The sequence below is a fragment of the Diabrotica undecimpunctata genome, chromosome 9 (assembly GCF_040954645.1).
Source record: "Diabrotica undecimpunctata isolate CICGRU chromosome 9, icDiaUnde3, whole genome shotgun sequence".
In the NCBI taxonomy this organism is placed as follows: Eukaryota; Metazoa; Arthropoda; class Insecta; order Coleoptera; family Chrysomelidae; genus Diabrotica; species Diabrotica undecimpunctata.
In genome coordinates this window covers 126,343,510-126,360,811 of record NC_092811.1, presented here as the reverse complement: position 1 = coordinate 126,360,811, position 17,302 = coordinate 126,343,510, and the positions used below count along the sequence as shown (strand labels likewise).

General features: G+C 33.4%; 1 protein-coding gene across 3 annotated transcripts in view; it reads left to right on the top strand.

The window, feature by feature from the left end:
* Nucleotides 1-17,302, top strand: part of LOC140451418 (uncharacterized) — a 72,343-nt gene that overhangs the window by 14,604 nt on the left and 40,437 nt on the right. The window contains exon 1 of one of the 3 annotated variants that reach the window (XM_072545207.1): nucleotides 11,092-11,365. The exons of 1 other annotated variant lie outside the window; for it this stretch is intronic. In XM_072545207.1, the coding sequence (XP_072401308.1) occupies nucleotides 11,278-11,365 (88 nt within the window). In that variant the 5' untranslated portion in view covers nucleotides 11,092-11,277. Of the gene's footprint in view, nucleotides 1-11,091; nucleotides 11,366-12,754; nucleotides 12,948-17,302 lie in introns of those variants that run through there. One more of the 3 variants, XM_072545208.1, reaches the window with a different exon arrangement.

Genomic DNA, 17,302 nt, shown 5'->3' with positions numbered 1-17,302 from the left:
ATTATAGTATTTCTGGGGCAACTGAAAAATATATGATCTAGGTTTCCTTCTTCTGTACAAAATTCACATTGATCATTATCTAAAACCTTAAGTTTAAATAAATGTTTGGGGTAACAAGCATGCCCAAATCTCAGTCTTATGATCGTGGTAACATATTTTCTAGGTACATTAAAAAACTTGTACCAAGAAGTTTTAGGAATATCTGTTTGAAGAGAAGTGTATCTATTTGGGCTAACAATGGAATATTCCTTCCATATATTATCCCACCTTTGGTATAATCTTAATTTTAAGGAAGCCAGAAAGTCGCAAGCCGTGATTTTATACGAAGTTTATCTACCAGACATAATACTTTCTCTTGCTAATTGGTCTACATGTTCGTTATTTTCCAAATCTATATGTGCTTTAATCCAAACAAAAAGTACATTTTTGCCCCTTGTTACTAACTTTTGTTTGATATCCTTAATTTTGTAAATATAAGGGCAACTGTACGTATTTGGCAATCCCGGTTTCCCAATAGAGGTCAAAACTGATAAAGAATCTGATAATATCACTATATGGTCCGAGTTACTTTCTGTTGCATAAAGTAAGGCCTCATATATTGCAAGAGCTTCTGCTGTAAAAATAGAGATCTGGGAGGTCAACTTAAATGTGCGTTCTATTCGTTCCAATGGGATAAAACAAGCGCATCCAGTGCCGTTTGATGATTTGGAGGCATCGGTATATATAACGACGGAGTTTTCGAATTCTGATAATATTGAGTGAATAATCTTTCTATTTATGTGTATACTGTCACTATATTTTGGTACCATGATATCTGCATTTGAACCATGATATGTTGCATATGAGATGTTTTGAAGTGTATACGTAGCTTTATCTATCTCTTTTAATGCTTCCATATTATGTTGCAGAGCTTCGCAGACTAAAGGCGATTTCTTTTTTTCCCAGTATTTAGTAGACAAATCATAGCAATTCAGAGTGATGAGCTTTGTGTATAACGATTGATTTTTTATATATGTCTTTACCAGAAATTTTTCGGTCAGGATGTTTCGTCTGATATTTAAAGGTGGTTCCAAGGCTTCCAAATACAAGGGTTGAATTGGTGTGGACTTCATAGCACCTAAACATGTACGTAGAGCTGAATTGTGTATTACGTTAATTTTATTTAGCAATACATTACTGGCTGATCCATAAAATATACTTCCGTAATCCAAAATAGAGCGAATATACACTCTGTAAAATAATAAATTTACGTCTACATCAGCACCCCACCACGTTTTATTAATCGATTTAAGGAAATTTATTCCCTTGTTGCATTTGTTTAACATATCCTCAATGTGATCCTTCCAAGACAAATGTTTGTCAAGTGTCATCCCTAAATATTTGAGCTTATTTTTTAGTGGATATTGATGCTCTCCTAATTTAATTATTTGATCGTTAGGTTTATAATGTCTGGTAAAAATGCAAACCTGAGATTTATTACAAGATAATTCAAAATTGTTTTTATAAAGCCATTTTTGAAGTAGTTGATAGATACTATCCAAGTTTTTGATTGCTTTTTTATATTCTTTGTACAAATCCGCTACGTACAAATTAAACAGGATAGGACTCAATACAGAACCCTGAGGTAATCCTTTGTTTACGATTTTGGGACCTATGAGCATTTGTTCTTTTCTTAAATAAACTATTGAGCATATTGAGCTGGAATTTGAAATATTCTTGTCATTTTTTCTTTGAGTGCTGTTAGACACACAGAGTCATAAGCACCTTCTATATCAAGAAATAATGCCGGTAAGTAATTGTTCCGGGAATAATTGTTTTGAATGTCTACAACTAGGGAAGCCAATGCATCCAAAACCGGTTAAGTTAATATTGAGAAAAACAGGCCCAACTATGTGGTTTCCCAAAATACCTGCCCAAACATTTATTTTTTTTTTAATTAAGTATGTGTTTCACGAAAGACGTGAGGATCTGTGTCACTCCAATATCTCACATTGTGTGATAATTACTGATGTTGATGACTGTATGACTGTTGATTAATTTTATTGGACACATTTTCACAGAATTCTAGTCTTCGGTCGGAGTCATCACCTGAAAGTTGGTGCACAATTTTTAGTTTGTATGGATGAAATTTGTTTTCAGCCAACACTCGGTATACTGTCTTTTGACTGATTCCATAGACAGATGCAACTTGGACTGTAGAAGAAGTAGGGTTACCTACCATTTCTGAAATTATGTCAATCATTTTGTCATCACTAATTGTTGGTCGACCAAATCGTTTAACATCTTGAACACTACCTGTTTGATTAAACTTCCGAAGAAGTTTCCTCAAATAAGCTCTCGATGTAGGGTGATCGATGTCATCATCATCAATCAGCCAATCCCGTCCACTGCTGGACATAGGCCTCCCTCAGTTCTTTCCAGTGTTCTCTACACTGGGCCGCTTGTAGCCAGTTTCCCGCTACTCTTTTTATGTCGTCGGTCCATCTAGTCGGTGGTCGTCCTCGGCTTCTTTTATAATTTCTGGGCCTCCATTCCATAATTCGTCTTGTCCATCGTCCATCTTGTGTTCTGGCTAAGTGTCCTGCCCAGTTCCACTTAAGTCTCGTGGTTCTTTCGATGACGTCTTGAACTCCTGATCTTTGCCTGATTTGTCGGTTTGTTATGTGGTCTCGGAGGCTCACATTCAGCATTGCACGTTCCATGGCTCGTTGTGTAACTCTTAGTTTATTCGCAGATTTCTGCGTGAGTGTTAAAGTCTCTGCTCCATAAGTTTGTACAGGCAAAACACATTGGTTATAAACTTTTCGCTTGAGACACATGGGAATTGAACTTTTTAGAATATGGCTTAGTTTGCCAAATGCTGCCCATGTCAGGCCTATTCGCCTCTGTATTTCATTTGTTTGATTGTCTCTGTTTATTTTGATCTCGTGTCCCAGATATTTGTAAGTGTCTGTTTGTTGTATGGTATTATTGTCGATAGTTATATTTCCACTCATTACGAGATTTGTCATAAGTTTAGTTTTCTCAAAGTTTATCTTTAATCCTGCTCTTTCAGACAGACTTTTAAGCGAATGTAGCATAGAAACCGTATCCTGTAAGTTATCTGCGATTAATACGACATCATCTGCAAACCTCAGATGATTTAATCTTTCTCCATCTATATTGATGCCCATATCTTGCCATTGGGTGTTCTTAAATATTGACTCTAGAGCTGCCGTGAACAATTTTGGTGAAATATTGTCTCCTTGTCTTACTCCTCGACCTATGCTGAATTTTTCTGTGTCTTCGTGTAGTCGTATACTTGATGTAGCGTTCTCGTAGATGTTTTTGATTAGTGACGTGTACCTGTAATCTATTCGGCTTTGATTTAGGGCTTCCAGTACGGTTTCAAACTCTACAGTATCAAAAGCCTTCTCGTAATCGACAAATGCAAGAACCAGTGGTATGTTGTACTCGATGCATTTTTCAATTAAGATCTTTATGGTGTGCAAATGGTCATTTGTGCCATATCCTCTCCTAAAGCCTGCCTGTTCTTTGGGCTGATAGAAATCAAGTTTAGGTGTTAGTCTCTTTGTTAAGATTTTCATAAAGAGTTTATACATATGTGTCAAGAGGCTGATGGGTCTATAATTTTCTAATTTAGTAATATCACCTTTTTTGTGTAACAAGACTATCACTGCATTGTTCCAGTCTTTAGGAATCGTACCCGCATGTAAGCATTTATTAAACAGTTCGCTTACTGATTTTAATAGAATTTCTCCTCCTGCTTTTATTGCCTCAATAACGAGTCCATCGTCACCAGGCGATCGATGGTTCTTCATTTCCTTTAAAGCTGATCTTACTTCTGACACAGTAATGGGTAAAAGTATTTCCGATCCCTGATTTATGAGAGTCTTTACTCGTGTCGGTAAATTTTCTTGTGATCTTTGGCTGGTATAGAGGTCTTTATAAAACTCTCTAGTTATTTTCAGAATGTTTTGTTTATCTGTTGTTGCCTTTCCGTCTTTATCTTCTAGCTTGTATATTTCTTTTTTACTTTGTGTGAGTTCTCTTTTCATTATCTTTAAACCTTTGTTCTTTTCTACTGTTTGAGTAATTACATTAGTATTATATCTTCTTATATCTCTTCTAATATCCGCTGAAATTCTTTTATTTAATTTTCTATATTCTTCTTTGTTTCCCTTTTCTTTCTCGCTTAGGTTTCGTCGTATTTCCATGAGAGCTTTTGTGTCTTTGCTAATCTTTTCACTTTTGGTGTAATTTTTCTTGCAAAATTTGAGTTGTGCGTTTCTAACTGAGTCTGTAATTAATTTATTATGATCGTCGATACTTAGAGGTTTGGGATTATTACTCTGTAAAGTTTCTGCTATATTTTTTATGTACGCTTCTGGCTGATTTGGTGAATTCCAAACTATGCGTTTGCCACTGTTTATCATCTTTGCTCTTTCTTTTTGTAGGTTTATCGTTATTCTAGCTCTTACTGGTCTGTGGTCGCTTCCTACTGATAGTTTATTAAGTACAGTGACATCTTGAATAATTTGCTTTTTGTCTGTTATTATATAATCATATTCGCTCTTAGTTCTTCCATCTGGACTAACCCACGTCCATTTTCTACTCTGTTTCTTCTTAAAAAAGGTGTTCATTGCATACAGTTTGTGTTGCAGTAGAAAGTTGGTAAGTATTTCGCCTCTTTCGTTTCTTACTCCGATTCCAAAATCTCCGATTGCTACTTCTTGTTCGTCCTTTTTCCTTCCGAGTTTCCCGTTAAAATCTCCCATTATCAGATTGTAATGGGCCGGTTCCTGCTTTTTTGCTCTTTCGATTTCCTCATAGAAGGCTTCAACAATCTCATCTTCGTAATCGCTGGTGGGGGCGTATACCTGGATTATTTTCAGATTGTATCTCTTATTTAGTCTTAGATTTATATACATAACTCTTGGGGAAATGCAGCCAATGCTCTGTATCATTTTCTGTAATTTTTTGTGTACTAATAAACCTACTCCTCCAGTTGTCGATTCTGTTTCCCCATTATAGTGGAATATGTTGCCTGATTTTAGTTTGACCTGATCTTCACCTCTTCTTTTGACTTCGTTAATTCCTATAATATCCCATTTCACATGTCTGAGTTCTTCCTCCAGTTCCGTCATTTTTTCATCTTTGGATAAGGTTCTTACATTATACGTAATTATGTGCAGCGTTCGTCGTTCTTGGTAGCCTCTTACATCCCGGAGATTCTTTGCTCGATCGATGATCGATGATCTTTGCTCGTGATCGATGTACCTCTCATTAAAAAGACGTTCCGCTGCATGGAAATTATTTCCACATTCACCAATTATTAACACAGCTGCTACTTTGTCGGCTACAGTACGTACCATTCTGTCTTTGTAAAAATTTAAACGTCTCGTTAAACAATAATTAAACTAAATATTAATTAAGAACAACTAACTAAAAACAACTTGACTAAACTAAGCAGAAACAGAAACTAAATATTCAGGTATAAACGCTTTTGCAAGCTAAAAACAACTAGAAAATTGACAAACGTCAACTTTTTTGACAAATAACCAAAAGCGGAAGTTAGAATTTTTAATAATTAAATGCCAAAATAGAATTTTAGTATTTATTTAATTTAGTCGTCAAAATCATCTTAAATCCAAACAAAATTAGTATGATTGAATAGGTATATTAAAATAATTGTAGTTTCGCATTTAATTAATAAATATTCTAACGTTCGCCTCTGGTTAATTCATCAATTAATCAAAAAAGTTGACGTTGACGAAAAACAATTAGAGTATTGAAAAACGTCAACTTTTTGACAAGTAACCAGAGGCGAATGTTTTAATATTTATTAACTAAATGGGAAACTACAATTTTATTATTTATTTAATTTATTCATCAAAATGAGCTTAAAGTCAAATAAAATTAGTATAGTTGAATAGGTATTTTCAATACCTTTCAAACGAGATATCATTGCTATAAGGTCCTATTTAAAATTATCGGTCACACTGGCGCTGTAACGCCATCTGTCACTATTACGTCACCAGTTATGACTAGTTAGAAAGCCTATATCTGTTTATTACCTCTCTTCAAATTTCACTATAAGTATAACCGTTCAAAAGATACGAGGGGGGAACGGACTTTTGACTAGCACTGTATATTTATTTATTCATATAATTTATTATTTTGTTAAAATTCCTATGGTATTGTTAGTTTATTATCGATATTGTATTAAATATATCTACCTACCTTTCTAATTTTTAAGATATTTATTACAAAAGTTTTACTTTTTAGTTTAATATCTCGTTTATTTAATATTACTCAAAATGATAGATTAGTTATTTCTAGAAGTGAACGAACAATTTTTGCGCTCCTCGAAAATTAGTGTGAGAGAAAATTACAGAGTCATTTAGTAGTTAAGGAAGAGCTTCAAGTTTAACGTGTTATTCTTTTTCATTGTGTCATAAAAACTACGCTATCAATAATTTTCAAACGGAGTATAAATACTTGCAATATCTTTTTTACAAAGACACAAAGACATTTTAACTAAAATACTCGTGCATTGATATTGATTATAGATATATTTAAATCTTTCAGTAGGAAGCAGTCATCAATATTGCTGCCCTTTCGACCCTTCGCGTCATTTTCATTCACAGGGCGAAAGTAATGACGCAACGCCTGTAGATTAACTAGTTTCACATGGAAGCGTCCCGGCGCGTCGCTTGTACAAGCGGCGCCCACCGTTTATTTGGCGCCTACTAGAAATTACACATTCTGGTTTTTGCTATTCATCTGAACGTTGCCAGCGTTTTCGGATTTTCCGGTTTTCTTATATTTTTAGTCCATTCCATTTAAATATTAGCATCAAGAAACAAAAATTACTTTTGGATTGTAAATATGTGGATTTTGTTCTGTAATGCAAAAAAGCAATGAATATTATATATTGTTACACTCATCACGTTCTATTTTATACACGCTACAAAAAAATATGTAAAATTATTATAAAATATTCTAACAGATTAAAATTATGACATCTAAATTGTAAAAATCCAAACATACAGATCATATGTTTCTAATGTGTTCTTTAATTCTAGGAATCAAATAAGAAAAACTGTTTCTATTCACAAACCGATAACTTTTCAAACCTCCTTTATCGCTCTATCAATCAATCAATCAATCAATAATGTCTTTTTATTTCCCATAAAAAAAAATACAATTTTCTCTTTTAGTGACATTTGTTCTCCTTGGCACATGCCATCAATAGGGTTGGCAAACTAATATTATTCCCTAATTAATATACAAAAAATTACACTAAGGCTCATTACATCTAACAAGTTCATTAAAATAATAAAAAATAAATTAAGTAAATATTCATTATAAATGTAAGTAATAAACTAAATGTGTATATCCTACTAAGTAGCACTTCGCCCTAGACTAAACAGTAATAACAAAGTATAACAGTAAGGTATATATTGCATTTAAAATGATTGAATGTGTCCCTTAGAGGGGGTGAAAGCTGTTGATATAATAATAATAATAACAAGATAGTCAAGATAGACAACACAGATAAAAAGATAATAGCTATTCGCAAACAAATTATTAATACTAATTTTAATTTTTTAATACTATTGAAATAACACCATGCTAATAGATTTAGTAATTAAATAGGCTCACTAACTCATACCTATACGCCCATGCTTCCCTACAATAACCTGCTAACTCAGCCTTTCCCTGTCTCATCATTGTAACTACTTCCACTCTACTAAGTTCATGTCTACCCAATCACTTTAACCTAATATGTCTCAACACCGAACATTTTCCCAAAAAATGTATCACATCTTCCCTTTCCTTCGTGTTACACATTGAGCAAAACCTTCTTTCATCATTTCTGCCAGGTCGATCATTCAAATATAGAACTCCACATCTTAATTTGAAGAGCCATCGAATGTCCCCAAAATTTTCCATTTCCAGTAGATAATGCATGTTTACTCCTTCTTCTCGCAGTTCTTTGTAGTGTCCACAAAAATTTGATTCGAGTGCCCTATTCTCAGCCTGACGCTGTATCTCCTCCTTCTTTTTTTCTATCATATTCTCAATCATACTAGGCCAGCTTTCTCTCCATTCCCATTCACACCTTACGTCAATTCCAAATTTGTCTCCCATGCTCATCCAATCTTTCCACCAGCCACACCTTGCTCTTATCATTTCTTTCAAAAGAAACTTTGGCAACCTATCACTCGAATATCCTAGTATTTTTTTAACATATTTTTGATGTAAATTCATTGTATATAGGCTGACTCTCCTCTATCTCTCTATGACTGTCTTTTGAAAATTTTAAATCAAAATTTTATCTGCAAATTAACAGGGCTTCCTCTTCTTAAAAACCCGCTTTTTCTAGTTTAAGGTACTCTCCTCCTGGGTGGATCTTTGTCCAAAGAAATTACCTCTTATCGAAATCAAATATTGTTAATCAAATGCTGCTTACAACTATCCAAATCTGGTGGCCTCTCAAAAAGACATCGACAGATAATTTGTTGTATTTAATAAAAAAACCTACAATTTGTTTGATAATATCTGCTTTGCACTACTTGGCTGCTACCACAAAAACTTAACGACTCTTCCCTCTATTCACTTTTTATCGAACCGGCAAAAAAAGTTATTTTTCTTTAATAATTTTAGGAAGAAAATCAAATCAACTTTCTCTTCCAAATATCTCGCATCGAACTCCCCTTTAAAATTTTCTCCTTTTCCAAAACCAAACCTCTCGTTTTTTTTCTTACCATTTCCCAAAATCTCTTCCTTGACCAATTAACACACTCCAATAAAACACATATCTTTCCCACTCTTTCTTTCGGCCAATCCTCTTCATCTAACTTCTCCTTTCGTTTTATTATATATATTACGAATGTTGGCGATGATCATGGCAATCTTTATCTTATCTTCAGAAGCGCGGAAAAGCTGCACAGATGTATTGAACCAGATTCTGATGTTCTTTAACCAAGATCTTCTTCTTCTTCCTGGACCTCGTTTCCAAATATTTTTCCTTGCAGGATGGCTTGAAGGAGAGCCTATCTGGATTCATTTCGCATAATATGTCCGAAGAATTGTAACTTCTGAGATTTAACGGTGGTCACTACCTCTCGGTTCTTATTCATTCTTCTGAGGACCTCCTCATTTGTGACTCGGTCAGTCCACGGGATCTTAAGTATTCTCCGATATAGCCACATCTCAAATGCTTCCAGTTTTCTGCACATATCTTCGATCAATGTCCACGATTCAACACCAAAAAAAGGACAGAGATTGAAGGTCGATCTAGCTTTTCCGATGCGTGCTCTAATCTCCTGGTTGCTGGTCCATTCTTCATTTATTATGGTGCCGAGGTAATTGTAGTGCGTCACTCTTTCTATAGGGGATTGGTTGACGTAGAGTTGACCTTCTTTTATCCTTTTCTTGCTTATTATCATAAGCTTTATCTTCTTAATGTTTATATTGAGTCCATATTGTTGACTGTAATACGTTATTTGTGTTCATAAGAACTTGTAGGTCTTCTAATTTGTCCGCAAATACTATGGTCTCATCTGCATATCTGATGTTTAGCCGGTAACCATTTAGTAGGATACCTTTTTCAGTTTCGTACAAAGCTTCGATAAATATTCTTTCAGAGTACAGATTGAAGATTAGAGGAGACAAAATACAGCCTTGCCTCACTCCACGCATGATTTTCACATAGTCAGTGTGCTCATCTTCAACTCTGAGATTTGCTGTCTGATTCCAGTAAAGATTTCTAATTATTTTCAGATCTTGGTTGTACAATTCTAAATCGGATTCTAACTCATCTGAAACTAACACTTCTTGTAAATTCGCGTATGAATGATTTTAAGGACTGAGAAAAGTTTTAAGGACATGAGACATCATGCTTAATATTCAATAGTCATCGTAGTGTGAGGCATTGGTTTTTTTTGGTAATGACGAATGTTGATTTTAGCCAGTCTGATGGTATTTTACCTGTGTCATATATCTTATTGAATAGTGCTGTTATTAAGCAAGTTCAGGCTTTACTTTCGTTGTCTGCAATTAATTTAAGTATTTCGACATTGATATTGTCTGGACCGGTGGCTTTTCCGTTCTTCTGAGCTTTTACTGCATAACTTCTTTTTTTGTAATTTTTTGGACCTTTTTCATTTATTCGATCATTCGTGGATGGTGGAGAACAAGATCTATCATCGTCAAAAAGTGTCTGAATGTATTATTTTCATCTCTCCAGTTTGTCTTCAAAAATTAACTTTATTTTTTTCTTTGGATAGTGGTTTTACCTGTTGGCCATAACTGCTGATCTAACTCCATATCTTTGAACAATTTTTGCAGACGACCTTTTTTTCTATATCTTCTATCTGTACTGTTCTGAAGCTATTTTCTTGTGGCATTTTAAAGTAATTACTATTTAAATGGAAATAAGCCACAATTAAAGGTTAAAGTACGTTTATTGACGTTTCAATTTCCACTTCGGAAATCGTTCTCAAAATACAAACATTAGTTTGTATTTTGAGAACGATTTTCGAAGTGGAAATTGAAACGTCAATAAACGTACTTTAACCTTTAATTGTGGCTTATTCCCATTTAAATAGTAATTATTCTATCTGTACGTTTTCTTCTGTTGAATCTGAATTCGAGCACAGTAAGAAGAACTCACTCTTTAAAACTTTGATTTCATGAATCTTGATCCAATTTTCTTTCTCTTTTTCTATCTGAGTCAACTTTCCTGTCTGTGATACCTTCCAATAGTTTTTTCTCTTTCTATTTTATTAAAAACAAATTTGTTTTTTCTCCTGCATTCTTTCCCGTGTCATAAATTATGTTGAAGAAATCTCAATGCTTTAATTCCATTGTCTCCCAGCAACTTTAGTAATTTTAACATTACAAGAACTGCTAAATATGTATTAGCGAGGAAGCAGTGGCAATATCATAGATATTGGGTCGCAACTATGATCAACAAAGAAATGATTAAATCTGTGACAAAAAAGATTGGCAACATTGCTAATATGCTTTGCCTATTTTACGTTCAAACCAATGGGTCGGCTCGGTCCTCACCACACCAGTCAGTTGTTTTGTCGTGGTAGGGAAACTCGGTTGTGTGAGGTCAAGTTCGCTGTCTGCACACACGTCCACGGAAAGTTCTATTATCTTAAGTTTCGCGAATAAAAACAATATCGTCTGACAAAATGTCATTGTTTGTAAAATATTTAAAAAGTTTAAGAAAGGAAAAAGTTATACTTGTAGAATATTATGTTTGAGAGAAATTTCAATATGACAAGACTGAATACAACTGTTGATATGCTACTAAAGGAGCCTCATGTCGACAACAAATATCAAGGTAAACAATTAATTATTTGTGGTATTGGTCCGTGTCGCGACATCGTGTCGTGAATTTATAAATAAATATAATATATATATATATATATATATATATATATATATATATATATATATATATATAATTTTTATGGTCAATATAATTATGTTTCATCACGTGTTCATATTTCCTTTAATTTTGAAAAATAAAAAAGAATATCTTGTGTTGTCTGTACTTATACATATATCTATTTTCACTACGATTTTACCATGAGTATTAGAGGATTATCAGCTTCGTGGTTCTTGCTAATAGCCACTATTTTAATGCCAAATTCAGCGCTTTTGATTGTTACCTTACATATCTTTGTCCGTAATCAACAAAAGAGTAAAAAGTGTCATCTACATAGTTGAATGTTACTTCGCAACGGTGAAAGTATACAACCCTGTTGCACTCATCCGGAGATATTTATGTTTTCCAGTATTTCATTTTTTAATTATTAATTTTTTTCCAAATTTTTTTAATTATCCCTTAGGCTTAGTTTATATTTAATTACGTCAAAAAAGGTATTTTCTGTTCTGCTTTCTAGTATGTGTTTCACTGTCTTCCCAGTAAAGTGTTGTTTATCTACTTTTTAATTTCAGTATTTTTCTCTAATTCTTTCATTATTTATTAACAAAAAATTATAGTCCAGGCATTTTCCATTGTTGGTACCTCGTCTATTTTTTTTTCGATATTTTTCAGATTTTGTTAAACAAAAAAATTAAGCACTAGGTCTGTGACTGGCGTATATCGTGATTATTGATATAAGGTACATCCTGAAGTGATTCCACAAAAAAGACTCCTATGAAAAATGTCCGTTATGGGCTGCTATTCGGCAGATTCCCCCAGACTATCAAGATTCCATAAATTTTTACTTTTTCCTTATTACATTTCGCTCTTTTTGAGCTATCATCACAGCTTTTTAGGTATTATCAACTACTTGTCTGAAAAAATGTACTGTAGTGCAATTTTCCATCAAATTATACTATTTTCTAAGGTTTCTCGTATAGAAAATTTCATATGTTGAATGTTAATTGACTTTCGGTACTATAAAAGAATTTACTCTGTGGGTGGTCGATAGTAAGTCATTTCCCATATATTACTTACTTTTTTGCTTTGTTATTCCATTCATTTGCATGCAAGTTGGAGACGAAAACAAATGAAGTCGACGTCTTAATGGCCGACCTCTGGATATTATCACATTCTCTTGGCTCTGATATTTCTTATAAAGGTTAAATCGGACATCTACCAATAGCCTAGTTTTTCTGGTCAGATTTTTGATGAATTGCCCGTAATTTCCAAGAATTTGGTCCAAAGTCCAAGCAATCACATGCTGATACTTGATACAGTTTGTTTTTTGTCCTACGTTAAATTTGTGTATGAATCGGTAATATCGAGACGCACAATGCGAACAAACAATATATAGTCGCGTGTAGTAGGTAATGCTTTGTTTAGTAGTGTCGTTTAACTACACATCGTTACATGGTTTTTAAAGTGTTAATTACGGTAAGTGCCTTTCTGATACACACTGGCAGTGAACGTGTTAAACTATTCGTTAGCTGGGGTGAGTTATTCAATTTTACATCAATCACATTTAAAATTTACCAAGATTCAAATTTTGCTTGATATAAAAGACGTTTTTCAGAAGTTTTAAAAAGAAAATTTCTCATCTCTTACATTTCTTAATATTGTTCTGAAGCCATTTTCTTGTGGCATGTTAAAGTAATTACTATTTAAATGGGAATAAGCCACAATTAAAAGTTTAAGTACGTTTATTGACGTTTCAATTTCCACTTAGGAAATCGTTCTCAAAATAATCGTATTTTGAGATAAAATACCAAAGAAAGTCTAGTTATTGACATAAATTAAAGTGCCACAATTAGCAAATCAATTTTTTTTAATCGATTATTATTATGATATCTGTACGAAAAGTAAAAACGAAGCACTGCTGTTGTTGAATATTCTTTATTAATTGAAAATTATTTTTTTATAAATTTATAAACCAGTATAAATAACGTATAACGGGTCTTGATTTAGATTTTTGCTCCTTTACTCATGTAAAATGTAAAATACAACTCAAAAACAAGTGAATATAACATTGACACCCATCATCTCTTCATAGACTTTGAAAGCGCATATGACAATATAAACCGAGAATTCTTAATAAAAGCAATGAAAGAATTTAATATACCAACACAACTAATAGAACTGATAAAAGAATCTCTAAAAGTAGAAAGTAGAATCCGGATACAAAATGAATTAACGGAAACAATAGATGTGAAAAAGGGACTACGCCAGGGAGACGCTCTATCATGCATCTTGTTCAACATCGTGCTCGAGAAAATACTGAGGGACACAACAGTCAATACACGAGGAACAATCATTAATAAAAGCGTGCAAATACTAGCATTTGCAGATGATGTTGACATAATCGCAAGATCAAGAAGAGAAATGATAGAGGCATACAACCAAATAGAACGAGCTGCACAAAATAGTGGTCTTAAAATCAATCAGACCAAAACAAAATATATGCAGGTAAGAAAAAACGCAGAAATAAGGCAGCCACAAAATATAACAATAGGAGAATACAACATAGAGGAGGTAAAAAACTTTATATACTTGGGATCCCTAGTCACGTCTGATAATAACGTTACGGAGGAAGTGAAGAGGCGAATATTTATTGCAAATAAATGTTACCATGGCTTAATTAGACACCTAAGATCAGATAACGTCGCAAGAAAGACAAAATGCCAAATATATAAAACCCTAATAAGACCGGTACTCACATATGGCTCAGAAACCTGGACACTTACTAAAAGAGAGGAAACGTTGTTAGCCACCTTCGAAAGAAAAATCTTGCGACACATATATAAGGGCACAAAAGAAAACGGAATATGGCGAAGACGATACAACTCTGAACTATACAAAATATACCAGGATCCGGATATTATAACATTCATCACAATAGGACGGCTGCGTTGGATAGGACATGTAGAAAGAATGGAAGAAGGCGAAATACCAAACAAAATATTCAAACAGATGCCAGTAGGAAAAAGAACAAGAGGAAGACCGAAACTGAGATACTTAGAACAAATAGAAAATGATATAACAACCTTAAAAATAAAAAACTGGAGAAAAAAAGCACGAAACAGATCGGAATGGAGAAGAATCCTAGAACAGGCCAAGACCCAAAAAGGGTTGTCGAGCCAGTGATGATGATGACTCATGTAAGGGAACCATTTTCTCAATAATTACTTTAAGCGATATATTAAACAAAGTTATTAAAACCCAAATACCCTACGGGTGCAAAGAAGGGTACAACATTAAGGGATCTTAAACTTAAACAAAAAACAAATAATTTAAACCCACATACTCTATGACAGTAAAATCAAGTGTACAAGACTATTAAACCAAAGGAAAGTTATTAAAATATAAATACTGAAAAATCAAGGACTGTCAATTTAAACTAGTTATTTTAAAGACAATTAATTTAAACTCACCTATCCTATAGCTACAAAATCAAGAACAAACCAAGGATAAATAAGTATAAACCAAAGTTAAGTAATTTAAATGCATTAACTCAATGTAAGTGTAAACATTAATGAATGTATTTAACATTCCTAATAAACTCTATCTTATCGTTGGATATCCGATATCAATTTGTAAAAACATTACCTTATTGCTATAAGGAGTAGAAACATGGACTCTCGGAATAGGCATATAGAAGCTTTTGAAATGTGTGTTTTTCGAAGAATGCTAAAGATTTCGTGGACAGAGCACGTGACCAATAACGAGGTGCTGAGAAGAATGAGGACTGAGAGAGAACTAAATATTGTAAACAACGGAAAAACGAGTTATCTAGGACATATTTACCGAGGAGAAAAATATAACTTTCTACGACTCATAATGGAAGAGAAAGTAGAAGGAAAAAGAGGTCCAGGAAGAAAAAAATGCTCCTGGCTGAAGAATTTAACAGACTGGACAGGCATGGACACACATTCGATAATAAGAACAGCTCAAGATAGAGAGCAATTTGCTGTAGTTATAGCCACCCTTCCATAATGAAGAAGGAACCTTAAGAAGAAGTGTAAACAGCATTTTATTTAAATTGATTTATTCCACAAAAAACATAATATAATTAAGGAATAGTTATTTCTATAATTAGGCATATTAGGCTATAAGTAAGTAAAATATTTTTTTACTCTCATTGAAATGAGTAGGAGTGGTATTGAAATTTTTCTCACGAATTGTCAGCAACAGCCGGCAACGACTGGTAAATAAAAGTTTAGTCATTAAAAATACTATAAGAATAAGATAAGTAAATATTATATAATTTTATAAAAATGTATTCTTTTCGCCTATCCGATTTAGCAAATAGCTCTATGATTGCATCAACATCTAGAGAAATTTCACATTCAATTCACATCCAGAAAGGATGCACATTGATGAGTGCTAAACCAGTTGACCTTTCCGCAGAAGTTCTATTTCTAAGCCAAGTCTTTAGACGCTTAAGCATAGACTCTGTTGTTGCTGCACTGACTGGCAGTGTAATTAATATTTGCAGAAATATTCTGGTATTTGGATACATATGAATATCGCAGTTTTCTAATACTTCTAAAATACAATCAGGAAGTTTTCCATTATTTTGCACGACTCTTTTCCACTTTTGAATCTACAGCGAAAACTCTTGTTCTACTGTGGGATATGCAGTAAGTAGTTGGTCCAATAATATCCTGGAAGGTGTCAACAATTTTTTTTAATGCAACTTTATCTTCTGGTGTGTTATCAGTTTTAGGTAAAACAACTCGAAGGTTAAATAGATTCATAACTTTCGGTGAAAGTCGTTCTTCTAAATCAGTTAAGATATTGTCTAAAAGGGGTAAATAAATAGATCTTCGGAAATATTCTTCGCAAGAGTTAGCAGATTAGTTTTGACAACAGGTTTGACTAGAAACTATACGAGGCAATTCAATGTCTAGTTGTTCAGCTATTTGTTTACTTCATAGTAAAGTTTTGCTTGTGCAAAACAGATTTAGCATTTGATCTTTTATTTTGAAGAATGCATTTAGTGTCCTCTATGGCCTCAGTAGCCTACTTAAAATCTAATTTTGGTGACGAAGACGACTAAGTGATACAGTTGTACCTAAAACATCACTAAGACATAATACTGTTTCACAATTTCACAAATACCTTGGACACCAGCCCCCAGTTCCTTTATTTGTATTCACTAACGTATCAGATAGAGCTAATGCAACAACAATATTCACTTTGATATTTATTATAGATAAATTATAAAATGTAGCACAAGTCTCAACAATTATAATACATATTCAAATTACAAACAACCAATTCATAGACAAAACTGAAGATAAGAAATACCTAATAGAAAATAAAAATGTGCGGATTTCGTGCGAAAAGTCATGTCATGTACATTGAATGAGCAATAATGTGTGGACGGTAATTCTATCTCATCGATAATCGAACGATTCTTTGGCACTCAAATGACGAATTGACAAAATTTGAAAATCGCGTAACTCTGAATTCGTGGAAGTCTTAGTCGGGGTATTACTATATTTAGAATTGTTGATTTTTTTAAAGAGCAATTTAAAAAGGCTTCCGTATAATTCTACACTTACCCCTAGAATAAATGAGTTTGAATCATTTCAACTCTTGACTTCCTGCTTATAGGGTTGATGGGTTTTAAATTATTTTTTTTAGGATTATTTGATTGATATTTATTTTTGATCCCCTTGGATCCGCCACTGCTTAACGGTGGGTACTTTTTCCCTACTATTTCTGATGTTTCTTTGTAGTTGGTTAAGTCAAACTAGCCGTTTTTCCTGTACAACTGTTCTACCTTCATCATCATAAAATTCCTCATTTCTTTCTCTCTTGACCACTCCGACAGTTTCGTCTGCA